The 23043-nt window shown below is 36.0% G+C and overlaps 1 protein-coding gene across 1 annotated transcript; it reads right to left on the bottom strand.

Annotated features, from left to right (window-relative positions):
• Positions 1-6323: 6323 nt before the first annotated feature.
• On the bottom strand, positions 6324-8853 carry Or30a (Odorant receptor 30a). Its single transcript, XM_089258474.1, has 7 exons — positions 8455-8853; positions 7692-7830; positions 7361-7625; positions 7200-7299; positions 7034-7135; positions 6857-6964; positions 6324-6775 (listed from the first exon to the last, which is right to left on the bottom strand). Exons 1-7 carry the CDS (start codon positions 8770-8772, stop codon positions 6674-6676), a joined length of 1134 nt encoding a protein of 377 aa, XP_089114600.1. The 5' UTR covers positions 8773-8853; the 3' UTR covers positions 6324-6673.
• Positions 8854-23043: the final 14190 nt, after the last annotated feature.

The raw sequence follows: 23043 nt of genomic DNA, 5'->3' as shown, positions 1-23043 counted from the left end.
ACATTTATTTTTGCACGACTACATTCTGTTTTCTTTTGTTTGCCGAATTTAACTCATTTCGGAATCGGCCGCAATTTTTCGTTCGCTTCTCTTTTATTCTTTCGCTCTGCCTCTCCAGCTGTGCGCCATCTTTGCTTGATCGCTCACAGTAACAGACTCACGCTCTCTTTAGAGCGACTCAATTGGCAGAGTCACTCCGCCTCTCTGCTCGTGCGCCATCTTGGTTTAGATCGACTCTCTGTCTCTCTCTCTCTCGCGTCGGGTGAATCATTTGCTTCTCTTTACTGCATAATAATAAAGAATAAAAAAAGAAATATAATCATTTTCTATTCATAGTAATAAAAATAAAATAGAAAGTCAAAAATTAAACAAAATTCGTTAAAACTAAAGACATATGTATTTTCTTTATCAAATTCTTTAATTATTTTCATTCATGACTTTTAGCATATTAAGGGAAAACAGTAAATTAAATTTAAATCTTTACACATCAGCCTAAAGTGTAGCTCCAAACAGTCTAAGCAATCGGTAACAATATAAAATTTAAATTAGAACTGAAATGTTAAAAAGCCAAAGGGAACAGATTTCCAAGAGCTATACCATGACGGTGATAATCTGTACTCCACAGAGACTAAGCTCAAACACACACACACACACATACAGACTGACTATGCCAGTACATTTCTCCAACTCACACACACACATACAGACTGACTATGCCAGTACATTCCTCCATCAAATGCGAAACGACAGCGTCGATAGAAATACTCTTTACTTTACTTTGGCGGGGTAAAAAAGAAAAAAAAAAAAAGGAAAAGCAAAAGAAAGTAAAACAAAAAACTTTGTGGCGAATAAGTGTCAAAGCCGCCAGACGAACAGCAGACAACAAGGGAAACATTTGGTCGGACAAGTGATGGAAAGAAATGCATAATAAATAGATGTAGAATTGGATGTACAATCCAATCCAGTGGACGAAAGCAGCGAAGGAAAGCAAGCAAAATGAAATAGAACCGCATGATAATCAAATTCAAATAATAAAACAGGCGACAAGCCACCAAGGTAGAGACATTTTAAATTTCTTTCGTGGGTATTAGGAGTGGAAATGCAAACGAAAAGATGCTCGGGCATACAAATATATACGTTCGCAATCAAATCAAATACTTAGTGAGCTATTAAAAGTGAAATTTTTGTATAATGAGCCTATTAGAACTGGAAATGTTGGGTATAAATAATGTTATTTTGGATAGCGTTTTTATATATCTAAATGCAAACCGGTTTCTCTATAAGATATTTGAGAGTTATACCTATACAATTTATTTTATTTTAATATTTTCCAGCAGTAAATTGATCATATATTCATTAACCGAATTCCGGTTTGTAATCAAGAGTTCGAACTCTGACCAATTGAAATTTGTATGTATGATATAGTTCGATTCTTCTTGATTTACACAGTAATTCAAATTATCGATAATTATCGAGAAAGATTTCTTTTTTCGATTTAGCGGTAAACAAATAACCTGCAATGCATATTTATATTTCAGATTTTGGTAAAATATCAAACGAAATATGCAAAGATTTGTGTTGCAGTTCAGCAAAAAGTAACCTGTTATTCATACTTTTATAATAACAAACTAAGCTCTTGTAATCCCAACAATAGCTAGAGTTTTGTACACTAATAGCTTAACTCTCAGCACTAAGCAATATGACAGCTATTATAATGGTTCAGTTGTGTGTTGCTGGTGTGAAGAATTTGAGATAAGCGGGGCCTAAACGTTGGCCTTATCACAGCTCTTTATCCGGTTCTATTCACCTGCTGAATGTTTTGTCTGCCCTTTGCCATTGTCGTAGCTCAGCCTGCATTAGTCAACGCAGTTTTGGCCTGCGGGCAAGCAGTTTATGCAACACACAAACGGACGGAAGGGACAGACAGAGGGGAGACATACGTAATCCTTGCACTCAGGCACGCAGTCATTGGTATTCATAAATCGCTTAGCCAAACTGTGCAGCCTTAATCAGATTTGGGCAACAATTTTGTAGCCGTGACCGGAGCGAGGCCAGACAAGTCTGCCTGCCAGCCAGCCAGCCAGCCTGCCAGCCTGCCAGCTTGTCTGCCAATCGGCCACAAATTGCAAAATTTGCCAGAATCAAATGTTTTCGTCCGGCTCCTTGCAATTTAAGTGCATTTTAACGTAAAATTTTGGCAACCACTTTGATTGGCAGTGGCAATTAAGGCAAATATATATACATATATCGATTTATTAGCCGATGCGTTAGCTAATTTAATCAGGCGACTTCACACGCATTACGCATACGCCACGTGCTGTTTGTTTGATCCTAAGTTAATTAAATTTACCTCTGATGGCCGTTTATTTATGCAATAGAAATGCCTCACAAATTGCTATTGCAATTGGAATTGCAATTACAATTCCTTAAATAATTTATGCCTTCTGCTCTCGGGGCCATGGCACAGAAAATTCGCTTGGAAATCGATGCATAAATTCTTTTTCACATTTTACTTTTTAAGAATTTTCTGCAGTCGACAAATTTGTCAGACAAACCTTTTTTATTTTTTGTATACATATATATATATTTTTTTGGGTCAATGTCAGCGGCTGGTGTGATAATAATTTATGTCTGGGGTGGGCTTAGCACGCCCACAAACAAGAACCAGCCTACATAGGGCCACGATTCCTTTTTAAACTTTTGTCGTATTTTTATTTGCTTTTCTTTTGGCTTGCAGCGGATATAGTTGTCAGGTTTTGGGGGCGTTTCGTATAGCCCACTTGTAAATGCCAAGTAATCTGGCATGAATTAGGTTACAAATTACAAGATTTGTGAATGGTTCGAAATGTGTGCTTATATTTAGAATGGAAGAACTTTAACTGGAAACTTAATACACTAAAAGCAAAAAGAAACGGGACATACAGAGCGCAGTGTAGTATTAAATTTAGTCCTACTGCCTTTAAAATAATAAGTACATACAAATAAAAAATATTTATAAATAAATAAATAAAAAAAGAAAAACCTCTCACATGGATTTCTGTAAGCAATACTTGTGAAATGTTAAGTAAATTCATCTTGCGAAAAGTTTTCAAATATTGACACACGAATCCTTTAGCTCTTGGACAAACACAGCTGCTACAACCCCCAAAAAAGACAGACTACGTAGAGTAACAAGGCCCCTACCCTCTCCGCACATGCCTTAACCGCCCAGTTATGGTCATAAAACAAAACTGCGGGCCACTGCAGGCAAACAACATAAAACCCTCGTAAGAGGCCAGCAACAACAACATAGAACACTTGACCGCTTGACCTAAATTTGGCAAGTTTTTCTTCTTCTGCTTTATTTTTTTTTTTATATTTTGTTTTTTTTTGGCGCCAGATTAAGTCGAGTCCGTTCGTGCGAACATCAAATGTCAACAGAGCCCGAGAAATAGTACAAGAGAAATGTTTTAAAAATTACAACACGTACGCAATTTTGTCCTGATGCGCATAAAATAGGCATAAAATACGGCCAATGAAAGCCAATGCTGCTGCAGCAAGGGTTATCTTTGCCACAGCGTCAAATATACCTCATTTGCCACCGGCAGGCATCTGGCAGCAAAAGTTGGCTTTGATTTTCAGTCGCTGCGTTCTTCCTTTTATTTATTTATTTATTTATTTATTTTTTTTTGCTAGCTACTTGGCTAATCTGTTCACACGCACAACACCGCCTGCGGCAAGGTGTTGAAAATTGATTTGCGCCTGTGATAAATTTCTACACAAACTTTTCGCCAGCTCAAGGACCTGCCACTGAAATTAAAGATGGCAGCAGGCAAAGGCAGCAGGCAGGGGGCTGGCTGTTAAGCCAATGCTCAGATAAGAAAGACCTCAACGCTGCTGGCAGGGATGGGCGCACGTACCACATTTTAGCACACTATTTAAGCAGTGCCGAGCAGATCCACGACTCTGACTACACAAGATGTGTCAATTTGGCGTCAAAGACATTTGACAGGCTAACAAATACATGTATGCCAATGCCTTCAACTATAAAAATACCCTGTAGATGTAGTGAAAGACTATACATCAGATATTCGTTTTAGCTGGGGTTTTAAGCTATCGCCTCTCTATGCAATTCTCAAATGCACAAAAATAGACTTAAAAATTTATATGAAAAACAAACAAAATTTTAATATAATTTTTCTTTGTTTTTTAATTGATTTGTTATATTTAAATTAAATTATTGTTATTTTTTTTTATTAAAGAATAAATGTAAATATTTTTAATATACATATGAATAAGTAGTTTTATCAAAGCATTTATATAATATATGTATATATACATATTTTTGGTGAAATAATTTAACATTAATATCTTTATTATTATTTTTTAAGTATTTTATTAAGTATCTTATTAAGTTCAATTTAATCTAGTTTTTCATTTCGACTTTTTTTTTGCATATAATTTATTATTGTATTTTTTTTTACCTCCACAAAGCAACATCAAATTTGCAGGTGCGAGCTAAGCCACCCGATGCTCATCTGTTCGCAGACAGGGTACAATACGACAGCAACAACAATACATGTTAACATTAGCAATGAAACAAGCTGCTTCTAAAATTGAAGCTGACTGCAACGGCTGTCACGCCCACTTGCCACATAGTACGCCTCCTTCTTCCCCCTTCCCAACCAGCTGTTAGGTGTTTTCTGCTGTCTCACGTACGGCGCCACAGCGAGCAGGAGCAGGAAATCTCCCCGCTTGGTTAGGCAGACAATAACTATAATTGTCGCATCAGCGTTTTGTGCTGCTGCTCCTGCCGTTCCTGCTCCGGCAGCCCTTAAAAGTATGCAGTAAAAAGGACGACTCATTGTAGTGGGAGGGAGGGTGGGCGAGGTAGGAGAGTAGGTCGAACAGACAGCAATGGAATGCCATTAGGCAGCAGACAGGGAAATACCGCGTGCAGCAAGTGCCGCACATAGGCAGCAATTCCTTTTGTAGGTCTCGCTCTCTTTCTCTTTGTGTGAGTGTGTGTGTGTGTGTGTGTGTGAATGGCATATAAAAAATTCTTAAATTAAAGTCAATTTGACGACTCGTTGAATGAGCATGTGGCTGTCAAGTGAAACTTAATGTTGATTAGGAAAATTAAAGTGTTGACGCAGAGAGTCTGAACTGCGATGTATCTAAGAGCATTTTGGCCAAAAGTCGAATACAAATTTCAAGAGTTTTTTTGTTCTCTTTAAACAAACGTGAAAAGTGAATATTGCACATATAATTATTTTTATTAAATTTTTTAAACCTCTGATTTACATTCAGGCACTTATTGAACTTTGCTTTACTTTAATTGGAATTTAGCCAATAATGAATTGGCAAAAAACACTCAAGTGGCTTTTCAATTAACTATAGAAATATTTAGTGCTAACGAAGTGAAGTTCAGCACATTTTCTTAAATAAAATACTGCATCAAAAACCTCTGGAAAACAGTTGTAGCTGGAGCTGCTCAACCTCTGCGCATAACTTTAGATGCGTTTCTCCAGAGTATAACAAGTATGGATCCTCTGTTCGACTACGGCGTACCCGTATTCCCATTTATATTTAGTTAGGGGTATTATGTTTTCCCTTTTTTTCAAATTTCAATTTTTTTTTTCCTTTCTTTATATCCCCTTCTGCTCTTCTGGATTTTAATAATAGTTTTCTTTCGTTACATGTTCAATTATTTTATTGTTTAGGCAAATCTGCCTTATAGTTAAATAATTTCTGATCCGGCTGTAAAAAGGGGCAAAAATGGCCAGATTGATAGGTAATAAAAATATATACAAAATATATAAAATATATATAAAATACGAGCCAATAAATAAAAATATATTAATGTACAATAAATAAAAATATATTAATGTACAAAGGAAAAAAAGGAAAATGAGGAAAAAAGATAAATAAAGGAAATAAAATAAATAAATTACAAAAAAAAAAAAATTACAAAAAAAAAAAAAGAATAATAATAAGTTAAAAACATGTTAGTAGATGATAGTAGTCGTTCACGTCCATTATACCCTGTCCTGCTCATTATTCCTATTTTCGATAAGTATTCAGAGTATGCACAAACAGTTTTGGCAATTAAATTTGCTGTGGTCTCCGCTTGGGGCGACTCAACAAGTTTATGTATTCCCTTAGCACACATACACATGTATGTAAACAGCTCAGTTGCCAATTTTCGACATTAATTAACTGAATGGCAAGCAGAAGAAGAAAAAGAAGACGAGGGAGACCTGCAAGACATTGTGTAAAATTTGTAAGCAATACGAAAAGCACAATATAAGACAACGAGTCGAATACATTGTCTGACTGCAGCATTTAGTTTACGAGAACATTTTAATCTAATTTAACACACTTTAGATTTATATTTGCTTAAATAGAAGTTATCTAAGTGGCACGTGCCGGGCATTGCCAATAGGTCCAACATAGACAGAGAGGTCGGACACAGAGCTCAGTATCCAGCTGCTCCGCAGCACAATGGAGCAGAGCCAGACGCAGACGCATTTTTATTATAGTTTATTTCACATGCTTTTGCAACCGCTTTAGACATGCAATCGAATTGAGGCAAACGTTTATTGGCCAAAAAAAAGGAAAAGGAGAAGTAGATGCAGTGAAAATGCAATCAATCTATGGCCATTGTCCGGTGTACAAAGAACTTAAAGGCAGCTCAGCCATAGACGCGTCGCAGCAGCGTGAAAAACGAATAGATGACGTTCAGCAGCGACTGCAGCATCTTTAGATTCATTGGATAAACGCCGCCAACAAGTACCTGGGGATGTATCAAATAAATATTATATAATATACAAGTATATACAAGTATAAATATGAATTAAGAAAGATCTATGCTTACAGCGAGTGGCTTTTGTGAACGCATAATGAGAAACTTGACTACCTTCTGTGTCTCTATATCCAGATCCATCCAGTTGATCTCATAGGCGGCAATGGATACATAGAAACTCTGTAAATTATTCGAATAGTATTCAATTGATAATATTCAAACAATTCAAAATTGACAATGGGCATTTACCTGAAAGTAAAGCTCATTGGCCACGTAGTAGAGCACAACAGTGTTGGAAAATATCATGATCATGTAGAATATCACGATTATAAACTGAATTATTGTTGGTGCCTATTGTGAATAGTTTTTATTGTAATTAAATTGAATTGAATATAAAATTATAATTACAACTTACGATGATTAACGAGAAGAGCAATACACAAAGCATTGCGCCAAAGCATAGAAACTCCACCAGATGCAAATGGGTGGTCAATTCATTCATGGCATCGACCAGGCTATAATTGAGTGAATGAGTGAGTGAGTGGCTAGAGTGATTGATGAATGACAATAGCTTACCCAGCCAGCTTGATCTGATATCGTATGCACCATATAATTTCGTCACGCACTCGAATTCCTGGTAATTGCCGCAAGGTGCGCAACTTGTGCTGCAGTACTTGGCACATGAGAATGGCAAACAGTGTGAAGGTAACAATCAGATTCGTATACGGTATGTACATGCAGCAGCCCATCGGCGCCATTATTACCTGCACCACAAAGAATACCTCATAGGCAGGGCTGGCATATTTGTCGATACCGGGAATATACATGCCATAGGGCAGCACTGTAATGGCAAATACAAATATACAATTACCCACACACACAGTCAATTTACTGCTGAATATCTAACCACGGTCGGTCCCAAAAATGGGATATGTTACAAAACCAATGCATGTGCAAATGCCCATTAGTAGGTTAATTCGACCGATCAAGTTGGAGAGTCGCGTTGTATTCGCTATCAATTCGCAAATGTGCGCATCTGAGGAGTTCTGAAAAGAAAGAATCTCTTATATGAAGCTAAATTCTAAATATAATCGAAAATATAATCGAAATTTGTCATTTTTAATGAGAAATCAGAGTTTATTTATTGATTTTGTTTAAATGTATATAGCAGCTAAAAGGTGTGGGGAAAAAAATAGAGTATATATAGTCTTGACTTGGAGGACGAGCTGAGTCAATACAGCCATGTCCGTCTTGCTGTCTGGCTGTCCGTATGTCTAAACGTGTTGATCTCGAAAAGTAAAAGATCTAAAGCCTTGAAGTTTCGTTGTTTTTATACCTTGAACCCATTGAAAATGGGAAATCATGGGTTTTTCAGCCTCATAGCCGATAAAGTGTATATATATTGCATTAAGACGGTGAGCTATGAACTCTGGAAGAGTATGAAGAATTCCCAAGGGAGGAATGCGGTCATGCAATACATACATACATATGTATATGCAAATATATATATATATATATATATATATATATATATATATATATGTATATGTTTAGCGCATACTCGATTGTCAATTAAACGAACGGTTTACACTCACGAGTTTAAAGTTCTCCTATCTGCTCAACTTTCATATATTTATAAAATAATTTATTAATATTTTTATGAAGCTTACCAAAAGTTGAATATAGTAGACCTTCAAGAGCTCTAGGAAACGTTCGTACCGGCCACGTTGCACACAGAGCAGGACGCCGCGCAGAATTGTGTTGGTAAAGAGCACAGTCAGATAGATATTACGTATGATAAAATCGAGGCGCTCGGAACTTAGGTAGATATCCACATATTGGGTCAGATTGATGAGGACAAAGGGCGTTAGGGCCAAATAGCGTCGCCAATTGTGAACGAATAGATATGACCAGAATTTCATTAAACGCAACGTAACACCAAAAATGGGCATGTCCGGTGTGGACATTGTCTGAAGTTGCCGTTTCATATTCAGTTACCTCTTTAGCCGCACAACTGACGAAACAGCTCATGTTGCTCTCTTATATATATATATATATATATATATATATATATATATATATATATATATATATATATATATATATATATATATATATGTATATACATATGTCGGCCTGTCGATGCTTTCCTGTCTGATGTCATCATTAGCGTCTAATGAATGGCTGTGCTTGAGTGGGCGGGTGTTAATTGGTTTGCCAATGTCTAATTAAAGGTGTTAAGGTATATAATTTAATGTCAAATTGTCACTTGCTATCGCTTGCAGCTCAATGCTTTAATAAGAAGAATTTCGTGTCTATTATTAAAGCAAATGAAATCTGTGACTGTTCAAGCAACCGTTACATTAAATCCATTCTGGAATGCCTTGAAATCGAATTTAATCGCACTTTTTTCCAACAGAAATGCAATTCGCAGAGACCTATCAACAAAGACCAGAACTAGAAAATACCATAACCATACCAATACCATACCATAATAGTTTTCATTTATTTCACTCTCTATAATCTTACAACATATTTAGTGTAAATAGTAAATAAAAATTAATAAATAATAAGAGTAAAAGTTGATTAGTGAATGTTTTTAACTTAGATATTCCTATATGGGGCGAATATCATGCAGTAATTTTTACGATCACTAATGCTTCTTTATGATTATATAAGCTTTTATATTTCCGGCACACTCACAAAAGTATATCGATTTGGTTTTTCCCCATCTCGATTTTCCTGTTATAAATATCGTGAAATTTGTATCTGTGTGATCCAATGTCAGATATTTGAATGATTTCCTGGTTTTTTGTGGCACAAAAAAAAAAAAAAAAAAAAAACAAGTTTGTTGACCAATTTATAGCGGCCTTATCGAAACAATGTCTTAAGTTTTACGAACTCGGAAGCTCTGAGTCATGGCACGACCTATGCCAATTATTAGTGTTGGTCAAGCTGGTCATAAATTGCATGCACTATGCAACACTATGCAGACTGGCTGCTCTTGACCTCTTTGATACTTTGCTGATTGCGGTCTCGACATTTGTAATAAGCGTCGGCAAACTTTTAATTGCAACACACGCAGACAGCACAAGTATCACGATGGCCGTGGCATGTGTGAAATATACGCTTGTGTGTTGCTGGCAAACTATTTTGTTCGTTTTGTTTGCTGTTTGCTTGGTTGTTTTTTGAGCCTGCCAGACAGCACTGGCAACGTCTGAAATTGAAGTTCTCTCAGCTTTTCGGCTGCATATAGTTAGTCAATGTAAAGTTTTTGCATTTTATGCATATGCGGGATATGTGGGATGTGCCGCCGTTGTTGATTTGTTGCTCACTCGGTTGAGAATCCTGAGTCCTGAAACCCGGCCCGCCTGTCGATAATAGCAATGCCCAGATGCGTTCGGCGCTATGCTCCTATGCGCTAAATTAAATGCATAATTACTTGATAATTGGATTTGCGGTCGGCTCAACTGGCTGTGCGAAATTTTCTAATTAAAATGTTTAATGGCTGGCGAGACTATGACGTCACTCCCCAATCGCTACTTGATGATGATAAGCCCCAGTCACGTATTCACCTCCACTCACACACACACACTCACTCGTTCACACACAGCAAGTAGCTGTCGGTGGGCTGCTGTTCGCAGTCGAGCAGCCAAAACAATTTAGTATTTGCTTAAATACCCTTTCGAATGAGTCATGCAGAGTACACTGAGTGCGTTTGTATATGAATGAATGAACTGTTGTCAAATGATTTTGGGGTATCATAAAGGGTATTTAATTAATGCTTAAAAATGTATTATGATCCATAATACATTTTCAAGGATTATCTATGTAAAAATTAAAAAAAAATTTAATTATTTATGTTACGTTTAATTACAACTTAAAAATAATTAAAGCCTTAAAATTTGAAAAAAGTTAAACTATTTTATTTGTGTAAAACTTTTTTTTTAATTTAATACTAAAACATATATTTATATATGTATACATATTTATATATGTATATAAGAATATTAGTATTTAAATATATATTTAAAAAGAATATATAATAGATACAAAATGTGTTACTCAAATTTCAAGTTTTATTAAAAGTGAAAAATTACATAATTTTATTTCATCCCATTGTACTATAAATGGTGAGAATTAAAAAGTAATAATAATAATAAAAATTATTTCGCCTATGACTTTTAACCAGTAAAGTTTTTTTTTTTTTTACGTTGAGAGAGTCAGAAGTATTTTTGAAATGCATCTCAATAATTTTCAATTATAAAAAAAAAAAAAAAAAAAAAATTAAAATGTATAAATTATTTGAGACGAATAAAAATGTTGACACAGAAAATTTATGTGTTTATATATTTTTTTTTTATTTATTTATTTTTTTTTTCATGTAAATACTTTACTATACAGTATATTTTATTATTATGTATATAAACTAGAGTAATCAATGATATTTCGATTGTCCTTTTATTAATAATATAATCAATACTAAGTATCATTCGAGGCAACAATAAAAACAATTTGCAATTTGAGTTCTTTAAAAATATAACAACAACAAATATCTATTTTTAAGTATGTAAAAGTTCGGTGTGCCGACGTTACGATCTTATCAGACACATTCCCTGTCTCTGCCGTAGGCGTGCCGCCCTAAATAAGTAATAAACACCATTTTTTTTTTGTTTTTTTTTTTGGCTTGCACGCTTTGCTGTAATAAATTTCCATTTTGTTGTTGTTGTGGGCGGGTCTGGGAGCCCAATCTCAGTTGGAGCTACCATAGTTTGGCGGCTTTAAAATTTTCCCAAGCAGCATCGCATTCGTAATACAAACGAAATTTATTGCTTACACTCAGGCGGCATTGCCTGATAAGTTATTCATATGAAATTGCCTGATTACCGCCCACCCGCTATGCGCACCGGTATACCTCACTCTTTATCCATATCTCTCTCTCTCTCTCTCTCTCTCTCTCTCTCTCTCTCTCATTCTCTTTAGTGTTGGCTTTGTTGTATTGGTACGTGTTTGAATTATATGCCGGTCATGGTATTCTTCTTCTTTTTTTCAGAGTCTCGCCATGTAATGTGCCTGTTTGTATGGCAATCGCTGCGCTGGGCCGCATTTTTTATGAACTTTTGGGTCCATGACTTTTATGATTTGTATTTTTCGACTCCAACAGGAAATAGTACTTGTGTGTGTGTGTGTTTGTGTGTGTGCCAAGTACCTACTCACAAGTGTGTAGTTCCAAGTCACAGAAGTCATTGAATTAAGCAAATGGCCAGGCAATGCGGTAAGGGTCTCTGCGCTGGCTTGAGAGCAAATAGACCCTGCTTACTTAGCTAATACAACTCTCAGATTTATGTAAAGAAATATTATAAATTATTTAAATAAAATTATAAGGAAATTTGATAGATTGAATGAAGAAATTTTCTTTTTGTGCTTTTGGTTTTATATTTGATTAATTTTTCTTATTCTTGTAATATATTTTTTATTTATTTCTTTATTAATTTTTATTTTTTTTTTGGATAATGAGAATTTTTCATTAGACTATTTTATTAAATTCAAAGAGTTTCAATCCATTCTACGCATTTATTATATTTTTTACATGCTAAAAAATTTTTTTTTTTTTAACCTTCTGCTGCTCGTTAACTTTAATTAGCCTGCCAATCTCTTGAATATATACTGTAGTCAGAGCTAGGCCCTATGAGATACCTTAAAAGGCTCTATCAATATTTTGGGCTGGTCGCAAATCCCTATTTTTCTGCAAACACTGCACATAAAACCCAAGGAGCTGCACGTGCACGAAATCTCAGCAAAACACTTGCCACACACACACGCACGCACATCAACACCTTGGCAAGCACTAAAATATAAAATATAACTTAATCCGAATGAAATTGATATGAAACTTTACACAGTGTGTGTCTTTGCCACACTCAGCGCGGCTCACAGGGCGTATGAGCAATATCTTTGCATCTGTACTCGAAAGTGTGCTATGTCTGTGTGTGTGTGTGATGTCTGTATGTGTGCTTGTGTGTGTGGCAGCAAATTTAAATTCCACACATGAGGTGCGAACATTTTTGTTGATTCGTTTGCCACTCTTTCACTCCATACTCCACTATCTCTCTCTCTCTCTCTCTCTCTCTCTCTCTCTCTCTCTCTCTCTCTCTCTCTCTTGCCTAGCCGCTTACCGGCTGCCATTTTGTTTAGATTTTTCACTTCGGCTGCATTTCCATTTTCCTATGTTTCTGCCTGTGTCTGGCTAATTTGCAGTTGTTTTTTCGTTTCCTACTCGTTTTTGATACAACTTTGATGTTTACTTTGATAATTTTAGATTGAAAAAGTTTTCTGGTTGTTTTGGATTTTGTCGTCACGTCGCAGATTTGATGAAAACTGAAATTATGAAAGTGCCGTAGAAGTGGAAGGGCTCGCACGCTTTAAAACTGCAAGATTTCCAATTTTCTTGCTTTGAGCGGCGACCTTGTTCCAGTTTTTTTTTCTTCCCCCGTTTCACTGTTTTCCCAGGGCTCAATGTGTTTTTGTTTTTTTGTGGGCCACGACTATTCGCCTTACACTTACTCACTTACCTGGGCAGGCGTATAATTTTATATCACTTAGTGCCCGCTCAGCTCGCAGCTGCTTAATTTTTACACTTGCGCGCAAAACAACGCAAAATGTAAAGCAAAAAAAAAAAGAAAAAAAAATAAATGGTAAACTGGCACAAAGTTTTGTTGTTGTTGTTGCTTCTCGTTGTCATTTGACTGCGGGCTGTCATTGGGGACTAAAAAAAAAAAAAAAAAAAGGAAAAAAGCAAAAAACATAATGAGAAGCAAGAAAAACTTGAATCAGGTTTGCAGAAAATTTGAAACGATGCGTCATATATGTAGCAGTATTCAAAAGTAAACAAAGAAACATACTTCTTCCTTTCTATACACCTAATTTATGGTTCCACTAATATATTGATGCATATGCGATAAAATTAAATAAAAGTCTTGTTCAAAGGCAATGAAACTGAGGGCCTAACTAAGAGTGATCGATATATTTTTAATTCAAGAATTAATTTCAAATTAATTGATGCTAAGTCAATCCAATTTCAACTAATCTAAGCAAAGAAACTCTAGAAAAATATATAAATAGAAAGTTTTGGTGTTCTACTTCCACTTGACCGTAAGAAAGTTTTTGGTATACAATTTGTTTTCAGTATATCATTTAACATATTAATAGGCTAAGCTAAGCCGACTATATATAGACTTACCACACCCAAAATAAGGAAATATTCGTGCAACTTGAGTATATATATATCGAATTGCAATTATTGGTCTCAACAGCTTCTTTCAATAATAATAATAGTAGGTAAATCTGAAAGCTATTAACTGAGGGCCATAGCTCGTTTTGATGTCTGTAAATAAATGTAGTAAAATACATTTATTTCACTCTGAAAAGAGATTGAAGCACGAAACTAATATACTCAAATATCTATACAGATATTGAAATTTTATTTTTTTATTCTTATTTTATTTATTTTTTTCTAAAAGAACTAATAGGTTGCTTGATAAATCTAAGCTTAGGCAAATACATTTAGTATACGCTCCCTTTTCTGTGTGCTAACATATATACATATATATGTATGTACATATTTACTTTACCGCAAAATGTAGAGGAGTTTTACATATATTTGCCACGAATTGTAAAATGTTTATCTACGAAATTATAGTTAAGCGCTGCACTTGCCGTGTTGCGTGTCCACGGGGCAAACCTCAAAAGATTCAAGTAACTCACTGTCTGAATATTTATGTATAAATATGCATGCATGTGTGCCTGTGTGTGTGTGTGCTTCTGTCTATGTGTATGTCTGCATAAACCCGAGAAGCGTCTTAACCACTGCTAAAATAAGTAATTTTGTGCACATTTCACTTGTCGTATGACACGTACTTACTTTCAACCACAACCCAAGAACACTGGCTGCATCTCTGTCCCCCCCACTCCCCGATTTGATACCACTCTCTTTCTCTCTCTGTCACTCTGCAACTATACTAGGTGGCTGTCTGGCTGTTTGTGTTGTGTCTCGAAGCGATTTTCCTACTTAACAGCTAGCAAAAACTTGCAAGTTTCTTGCATCCAATGTGCGCCCTTTGCCCTTGTCTCTGGCGCATAACGCGTATTAAGTGCAGTTAGCAACCAGATACAAGATACAAGACATCAGATACAAGTTCGCCAGCGCTTGTTAGCTGACTGCTTCCTGTTGCAAGCAGGTTGCCCGTAGATACCAGATCTTAAAGCTGCAATTTGCAGCTTTATATTGTATATATGCTGGAGCGATGCGTCGCCCCTTCACGCCTTCTATTACATTATATATTATAACTGCGCGTGTCAATAGTCTCTGACCAACTCCCATTTCTCTGCCTCTGTCCAAAAAACATCTACTTCTGGTCGAATGTCTCGTTCATTGAAAGCATAGCGACATAACTAGCCGCTTTCTTAAACATAAACTTAAGCTATCATTAACGCGCATAAAAACTAAGTTCAACAGCAGGTACGTATACACAATGCCAAGTAATTAAACAAAAGTTTCTTTTAATATTTTCAAGCAACTCGCTCTGTGCTCTGCGCTGGCAGAGTTGTCACCCTCGCTAGCTCACAATTGCAACTCAATTAAGATGGCAATCTACAATCTACCAATGACAAAGGTATCTAATATTTATTCGCATTCAGCAAAAATATTTCTGGCAAGCACAATAAGCTCGTTGGGTTCCAAGCACGAACCCTCAAGGTTTCTATATGTGTGAGTGTGTGCAAAAGGTTGCGTAATGCCTCAGATTTAAGTGAGGGTCTATAGCATTGTGATTTGATTTGGTTTTTGGTAAGCGGGCAGCTTGTGCTTGACCTGTCAGACAAATTGCTGCCAATTACAATTCTAAAGAAAAAGAAAATCCCCCCAAAAGAAGGAAAACCCAACTGAATATGCAGCATGTGCAATATATATACGCTTTATCGGCTGTTAAAAAAGTAAAACACACAAAAGCTCGCAAAGTGTATATAATTGTCGTTATAAGGATTATAGTACTTTCTTAGTACTTTCTCAGAGTTAAGCACGCACTAATCAATAACTTTGTTTAGTTGTTGCTCTGTGGGGTTTGGTGTTTATTTTCGCTCACGCCTTGACACAGTTTTCAATCGAGTGAATTTGCCTAAAACCGGTCAAGAAGAAGCTGTCCAGAAACGTTTCGGACTACGTTTTGCTCAATATTCATGGCATTTGCCTATCCCTTTAAAGGGCTTTCTTTTTTTGTTCAGCTTAATTTATTTGCGTTGAATTTAATTTAATTATTTTTATAATGTGAATTTCTTTGCTTTGTTTTCCAGCGCGCTGTTAATAGATTTTGTTGTAGTATTGCGTATAATGATTGTTGTTGCAAATAATTAATTTGCACATAATTTAATTTAAAAAAAAACGAGTTATATAAAATGTGCGTGCGTGTGCGTGTGTCTGCAGTCTCATGCATTTAAATTAGTTATATAAATTCTTTATTAGCATATGAGACAGGAGCCAGCAAACAACAAAGTCAGGAATATGAAATTTACATTGAAAAATCCGAAATTAAAATTGAAATCAGTTTATTTATATACAAATTGATTGGTATATATGTGAAGCAATATTAATATATTTATATATTTATATATGTAGGTGTTTTTCACCTGTGCCAACCTTGGCAATCAGAAGTCAATCAATCTAAACCCCTGTCCAAGAGTCAAGTGCTCAGGCAACGCGACTAAGTCCCGACCCGGTTTCTTCTATTTTTTCTCTGTTTTTATTTGTATTCAACTATTTGGTCTGCAAATCCACACACACACACACACACACGCACGCATAAAAACAAACAGGATGGCGGCCCAAGCTGTGCCGTCTCATCAATAATAAAGCCAGTCGAATAAACAGGATGTAAGCCTCAAGGCGCCGCCAGCTGCTGGCTGCCAGCTGCCCCGCCTCCACCGCCGAGTCGCTCAATCAGCGCGACCAAGTGGAAAATGCCTGCGCACGGCGTCTGACACCTTGTTAAAGCGAAGCCAACCCAAGAGTTAAGCAGCAGCAGCGCTGCAGAGATCTAAGCACAGGGAGAAAGAGAGAGGAAAAGAGGGAGAGAGAGAGAGAGATACCAATTCGACTTATTAACATTTAGATGAAATGCCGCGCCAACTTTTTTGTCGGCCGTCGTGGAGCTAGGGGTTTTAGCATTTGAATGTTAAGCTCTGGCGGCTGCTATTATTTACCGTGATTTAATTTATATGGTAAGGTCGCATTTGAAGTGCGCTCCGAAGCTTCTTTGATTTGCTCACTAAGCACAAGGCCTAGTTAATTTGCATAGGCTAATGAACAGTACTGAGAGAATGCAAGGAAATTATCGATAGCTATTAAACGATCAGCCGTCTCTCTCTTTATCTCTTTCTCTGACAATTACCTAAAATTATAAAACAAATCTTTTTATTCTATATTTAGGATATATTTCAACAAATAACATTAATATTGTAAAGAAGCATGTGTTTTTATGTGTGTATGTATGTATATCTGTATAAAACACGTGTGAAATGATTGTAATATCAGCTGGCAGGGTACAGGGTATCTCCTAGTCGAGCAGTCTCGTACTCTACACATTTACTTGTTCACTTTTTCTATACTCTTTCACGAAATAAAAAAGGGCATATTGGTTTTGTGGAGTGTACGTCTGGCTGTCTTGAAATGTGGGAAATAAACTCTTGTTGAGATTTTCCCGATACGGGGTAATGTCATTTCCGGTATCCCAGAAGTACGAGAATTTGGAATATGTGAAATTTTTGCCTGTATATTTGCTTTGACAATCCTTTATCTAAGATATGTGAATAAGTATTATGCAGTTAAGAGCACCCGAACCATTTTTCACAATATGGCATGGCTCCAATATGTTTAGGATTTGAGCTTAGCTTTAAGCATTATTTACAACACCCAACTTAAGCCAACTCTCATTAGTATGACAAAAATGTAATATATATATATATATATATGTTTTATCAACTGTTCAGTGCACTTACACAATAGCTAGAAAATCGTAGAAACATTTCTGGTACAACAACTTTTCACTTCCTGCGCAAGTTTTTTGGGCTGTCTATTGCCTTGACGAACGCTGCAAATTGCGTGGCCTCAGGGCCGAGACAATTGCCCGACATGGCCAAATTGTGAGCATCAAGGCAAATGGAGCCACAGACAGACGCGGTGACTGCAAGAGCTGGCGGTGGAAGAGTGGAAGACAGCGGGCACCGTCATCCAGCCAATTGGCTCAATTTCTTGTATTTGGTAGGGAATGCAAATGAAATGCAAATAGCAAATTGTTTGAGGAGTTGGACATGGCTTATAGTTGGTTGTACAGTTAGTTGGCTCAATGTTACAGTGTTAACTAACAAACAATAATACAGAATTCAGCCAGTTGGCGATTGGCGCTCTCATTGCTAAGGGCCAATTAAATATGTTACAGAAATTGCGTGATTAGTGTAATGCTAGGCACGGAAACTAAGCCATACAGAGAATGTGTTAGCATGTGTGACTGAGAGCTCAATGTAAAAATTTCCAAATAGTAGAAACAAAAATTAAGGAAATACAATACATAATCTTCATGCGTACCAACGCTTTCATACCCTTCCCACAAATAATGAGCAAACGAAATTCAATGTAATTTTTTTATGCAATACCTAATTAAACTCGTTAGTGGTATTATTATTTGCTCAATTAGATATTTTGTATAAAGCAATTATAATTAATATAAAAGTTAATAAAAATGTTGATAGATCGATATATAAGATAATGACATGAAAACACTAACATTTTGCATGAGCATGGCAAACCCTTTCAGGAGCTAGATATACTCTCTAAAGGGAAAGGGCATAGAAAGAGACAGAGTAAGAAACAAGCAAGAAAGCTCTGGTCGAGACTGTTCGACTACGAGATGCCCTCATTCCTTCGAGCAACTGATATTTCAATAATAATTCGCACACACACACACGTACATACGCATGCAAAAATTTATCGGATGATTTATCGAAAAAATAAAGCAAACTCGTACTGCGTATGGTATACACTTTGTATCGGACGGACGGACAGACGGACAGGGCTATATCGACTTAGCTCGTCGTCCTAATCAATAATATACATATATACTTTATGGGATCTGCAATGATTCCTTTTTTTACATGCTTCCCGTTACATACTTTAACACAAAACCATTATACCCTGATTTCCCATTTTCAATGGGTTCCGGGTATAATAAGACTTAAAGAGGAATACAACATTTAACCGAAGCATATAGGCGTCGAAGTACTCGATAAGTATGAGTCATAGAGTTCATGCACACTCCAACTCAGTCAACTTCGCACTCACTCACACACTAAGCCTCATCTCGAATGGACTATATTTTTCGCTAGGTTATGAGTGCGGCCATGCCCTTTAGTATATCTGTATATGTACATATGTGTATGCTTGCATGTATCTACATATGTATTCCATGAGGTTAGATAAGGCGGGTAAAGCAACCCCAGACAATAGCTTTAAACATAACATAGCGCATAACCAGATTTCCGCGAATTATGATTCCGGTTTTTAATTTCTTTGCCGGCGTCGACAGCGAATTATTCGCAGCAGATGCCAGCAGAAGTGTGATAAGTGCGAAGGTGAATCAGGCGAAAGGAATTTCCCAGTGCTGAACAGAACAGAACAGAGCATAACAGGGTAACATGGCATGAAGTAATGTTACATTTCAGCTTCAAAGAGGGATGGGCGGGGGCAAAGCGAAGAAGCAAAAGGCCAGGCCACAGTCAGTCCATAGTCCATAGTCGTGAGAGGTAAGGGGCAATCGAGCATAGAGCAAACAAGGTAGCTGCTGGCGAAAATAACTTGCAATTAGTTGCTGTCAGTTGCCGGCGTTTGGCAGATTGCAGTGGGGAAAATTGTGAAAATAATTTGCTTAAATTTAAAGCGAGCTCGTGATGACGATGATAATCATGATGATGATTATCACAAGTGTGAGAAGAAGCAGAAGAAAATCTCAGCTGGCAACGTATAAATATAAATTCTATTGCGAACTACGTGTTGGCTGTTCGCTCGCGTTGCACTTGAACTTCAATTCCAAGAGCATTGCCGGCCCTGACATTGGCAAATGTGCAACAACAATAGGTGTGCGCTTTGGGTTTAGATAGGGAAAACGAAATGAAATTGTTGTTAAACTGAAAATCAATGAAATCGAGTTGGGAGAAAAATGTGCGTCTGGCTCGAAATTACGTCATCAGATATATGGAAAACGTGCTTCGAAAATCAGTGCGAATACCTCCCAAAAATTATTTAAAATGTTAAATGGAAACGTTCAAATAATTAATAAGCCCTCAAAGATACCACATTTCTTATTATTTTTATAATTTGTTTCTACCAAAAAAACTATATATTCAGAAAATAAAAACTATTTACTACTAGATCTAAAACTATTGCTTTTCTCTCAATTTTCAAGCTGTTTGATTTCAATTATGCTAAATCTAGATTAAAATAAGCCAAAGTGTCCTAGGTGGTATAAGTAACTATACGGTATGTATGTATGTATTTGTGAAAGATCTGTAGCTATGGCTGCTTATGCAATACATAAAGCACTAGAATTCTCTTGGTTAATTTCCATTATGCAGTGAGTTTCGGCGGCGGACAAGTTCTAAACGTTACTGACCTCTTGCCTCTTGGCCTGCTCTCGCAACTCAAGCATAATATATACACTTGCATCTCTTGCGCTCACACATGCAATCGTACTCTGACTGATGTTATTTTGTAGGCACAATTAATTTTTATTATTTTTGCATTTATAATAACTCAATATATTATAACAATTTGTATTTGAAAGATTAACTATTATAATAATAGTATTTTGCACATTCACATTAATAATAGTCTAGTTGTGTGTTGTATGCCAAACTTGAGATAATTTGGCATAAGAACTACTTTCAATGTGTCATTAGCATAAGCCTTCTGACAAAAAAAACGAAAGGCTTAAGGCAGTTGTTAACTTTAAAAACCTCAGCACACATGCTACACCTTTCTTTCGCGTCTAAATCCCATCGCCCAGCAGCTCATTATTATGCGAAAGTTGTGCGCCGGCTGAAAATTACATTTTGATGTCGTCCTCGGCGACATCGCTCTGATTCGTTGATATTTTAATGGATTTTGTATTGAGTCAATTTTTGGGCTCGAACCGCACAAACCGAAATTCCTTTAGGCGCCAGCCTGTTGTCACATTGAATTTGCCCTTTGAATGGGTTGAGTTGAGTTGAGACGACAAAAGTTTCAACCGCAGGTGAGGGGAGTCCGAAGTTGGCTTTGTGGTGGAGGTAATCTGCATGTGAAGAGGCAAAAAAATAAATATAATAAAATAAAATGCGCCTAGACAACAAATGCCTAAAGGCATAAAAATTTATGGAAAATGGCTTTTAGAATTAAATAAATACTTGATAAACGACTTTAAAGTAGTTGAGTGCAAATCGTTAAGCAAACTCTAATACTCTAATTGCTTCTTTATACTGGTTTTATTTGTTATTGCCAAACAAACCCCCTAAATGCTGACCCATTGTCTCATCCGGCTTAACACGCGTCTGCACCATAAATTTCAATTATATTGTCGTATTTCATTTGCGAAAAAAAAAAAAAATAAAGAAAATTCCTGTTGTTTCTTTTGTTATCTCAGTCGTGGGTCAGAAAAATAAGCAAATCATTCTTTTATCGCAATTTAATTTGCCCTTCTTTTCTTGGGTATAGAGCATTCGCAATAAATATTTAAATTAGCAAAAAAAATGTTGCTGATAACTACGAATATTAAATACACTCTCATTGACAAATAAATTATACGAAGAATCTGTAAATATATTATTTTATCATATAATATAATACGTCTAAAATATAATACGTCTAAAAGCCAAACAAATATGATAAAATATAAACAGTTTTTATCTCAAAATATTTAGATATGATTTACATACATATATGACTTACATATTAAACTTATTCAGCTTAGTCAGCTCCTTTACTCAACTTATACAACATTGTTTGCGGGTCTGAGAAACCCTTTTTCTACTATTTGCATATATGTTAAAAAATCCATTATACCCCGTTAACCCAATTTAAATGGGTAAAAAAAATTATAGAAAAGAAGTAAGTAAATCAACTGAGTCTTACAATGATTTATTTAAACCAAATATCGCTAGATTACATTGGACTTGCCTTGTTTATCGCTTTCGAGCTAGAAGAATGTTTAATTTCATGGAAATTCCCTTAAATTGGTGTCAAAAATTGCAATAATGGTCAGTCGAGCTAAGAGAGAAAGAGACATGGCGGGAAATGGAGAGAGGGTGAAGAGCTAAGATACTCTGTGGTATAAATTCCCCTTAGTGAATTTTGCCAGTTGCAGGTCGAAGAACTATCCGCAAATGTAGCACCAAACGCGCCTGGCCGTAAAATGCCAGCAGACAATGCAATTTGCCAGCAGGACGGAGGCGCTTGAGCCGTGTTGTTGTGGTGCCAAGAATTGTCGGCAACTGCAGAGTGGCTGCTGTGGCTTTATTGCATGCAAATAGACAACAACAACAACAACAGTAAAACACACAGACATTTGGCCGAGACACGTGAAATGATGTGCAAATCTTATTAACAATTGCTGCCAGCAGCAGCAGCAGCAGCAGAAGCAGAAGGAGCCAACGGTCTAGTGCAATTCGGTTGAGTGTTGAGTCCCAACCCAATGGGTTCGCTTTTGGGTCTCTACAAGCTCGCCCCCTTCCTTATGCATTTACCCAGCTAAAGCGCCTTTGAGACTAGTTAGAGCATGTCCTTTGGGGCTTTGGGGCTGGAGAAGCAGTTTCGTTTAAGATGCACAATTGATTTGAGGGAGATTAAAGGTGTTTTAAAACAATTTTACGAGTTGAATTACGAGGATAAAAAATGGAATGGAATAAAAATTATTTATATAAAAATATGTAAAAATATAAAACAATAATATAAATAAATTATAAGAAATGATAAGATATGATTATAAAGTATAAATAAAATATATACAAAATAATAACAAAATACTAAAAATATAAAATAATAAATAATTAATAATAAAAATAATAAATAATGACATATAAAAAAAAATTCAATTACAAAAACTTAAATAAATAAAATGTAAAATATTTACTGCCAATTTTGTTTATATTTTATAAATAAATAAATAATTAAAATAATTTGA

The sequence above is a fragment of the Drosophila navojoa genome, chromosome 3 (genome assembly GCF_054131105.1).
Source record: "Drosophila navojoa isolate 15081-1374.11 chromosome 3, UAZ_NAV_1.0, whole genome shotgun sequence".
NCBI classification, from domain to species: Eukaryota; Metazoa; Arthropoda; class Insecta; order Diptera; family Drosophilidae; genus Drosophila; species Drosophila navojoa.
The sequence above is the reverse complement of the archived record's forward strand: the minus strand, read 5'-3'. Positions and strand labels throughout refer to the sequence as shown.

Excerpts from the sequence above, each read along its gene's own strand:
- Or30a (XM_089258474.1), bottom strand. The coding sequence starts at position 8,772 with ATGAAACGGCAACTTCAGACAATGTCCACACCGGACATGCCCATTTTT. Across the intron at positions 7,626-7,691 it reads CATTTTTGGGACCGACCGTG|TGCTGCCCTATGGCATGTAT; the intron begins GTTAGATATTCA and ends TTGCCATTACAG. Across the intron at positions 6,776-6,856 it reads GTTCACAAAAGCCACTCGCT|GTACTTGTTGGCGGCGTTTA; the intron begins GTAAGCATAGAT and ends ATACATCCCCAG.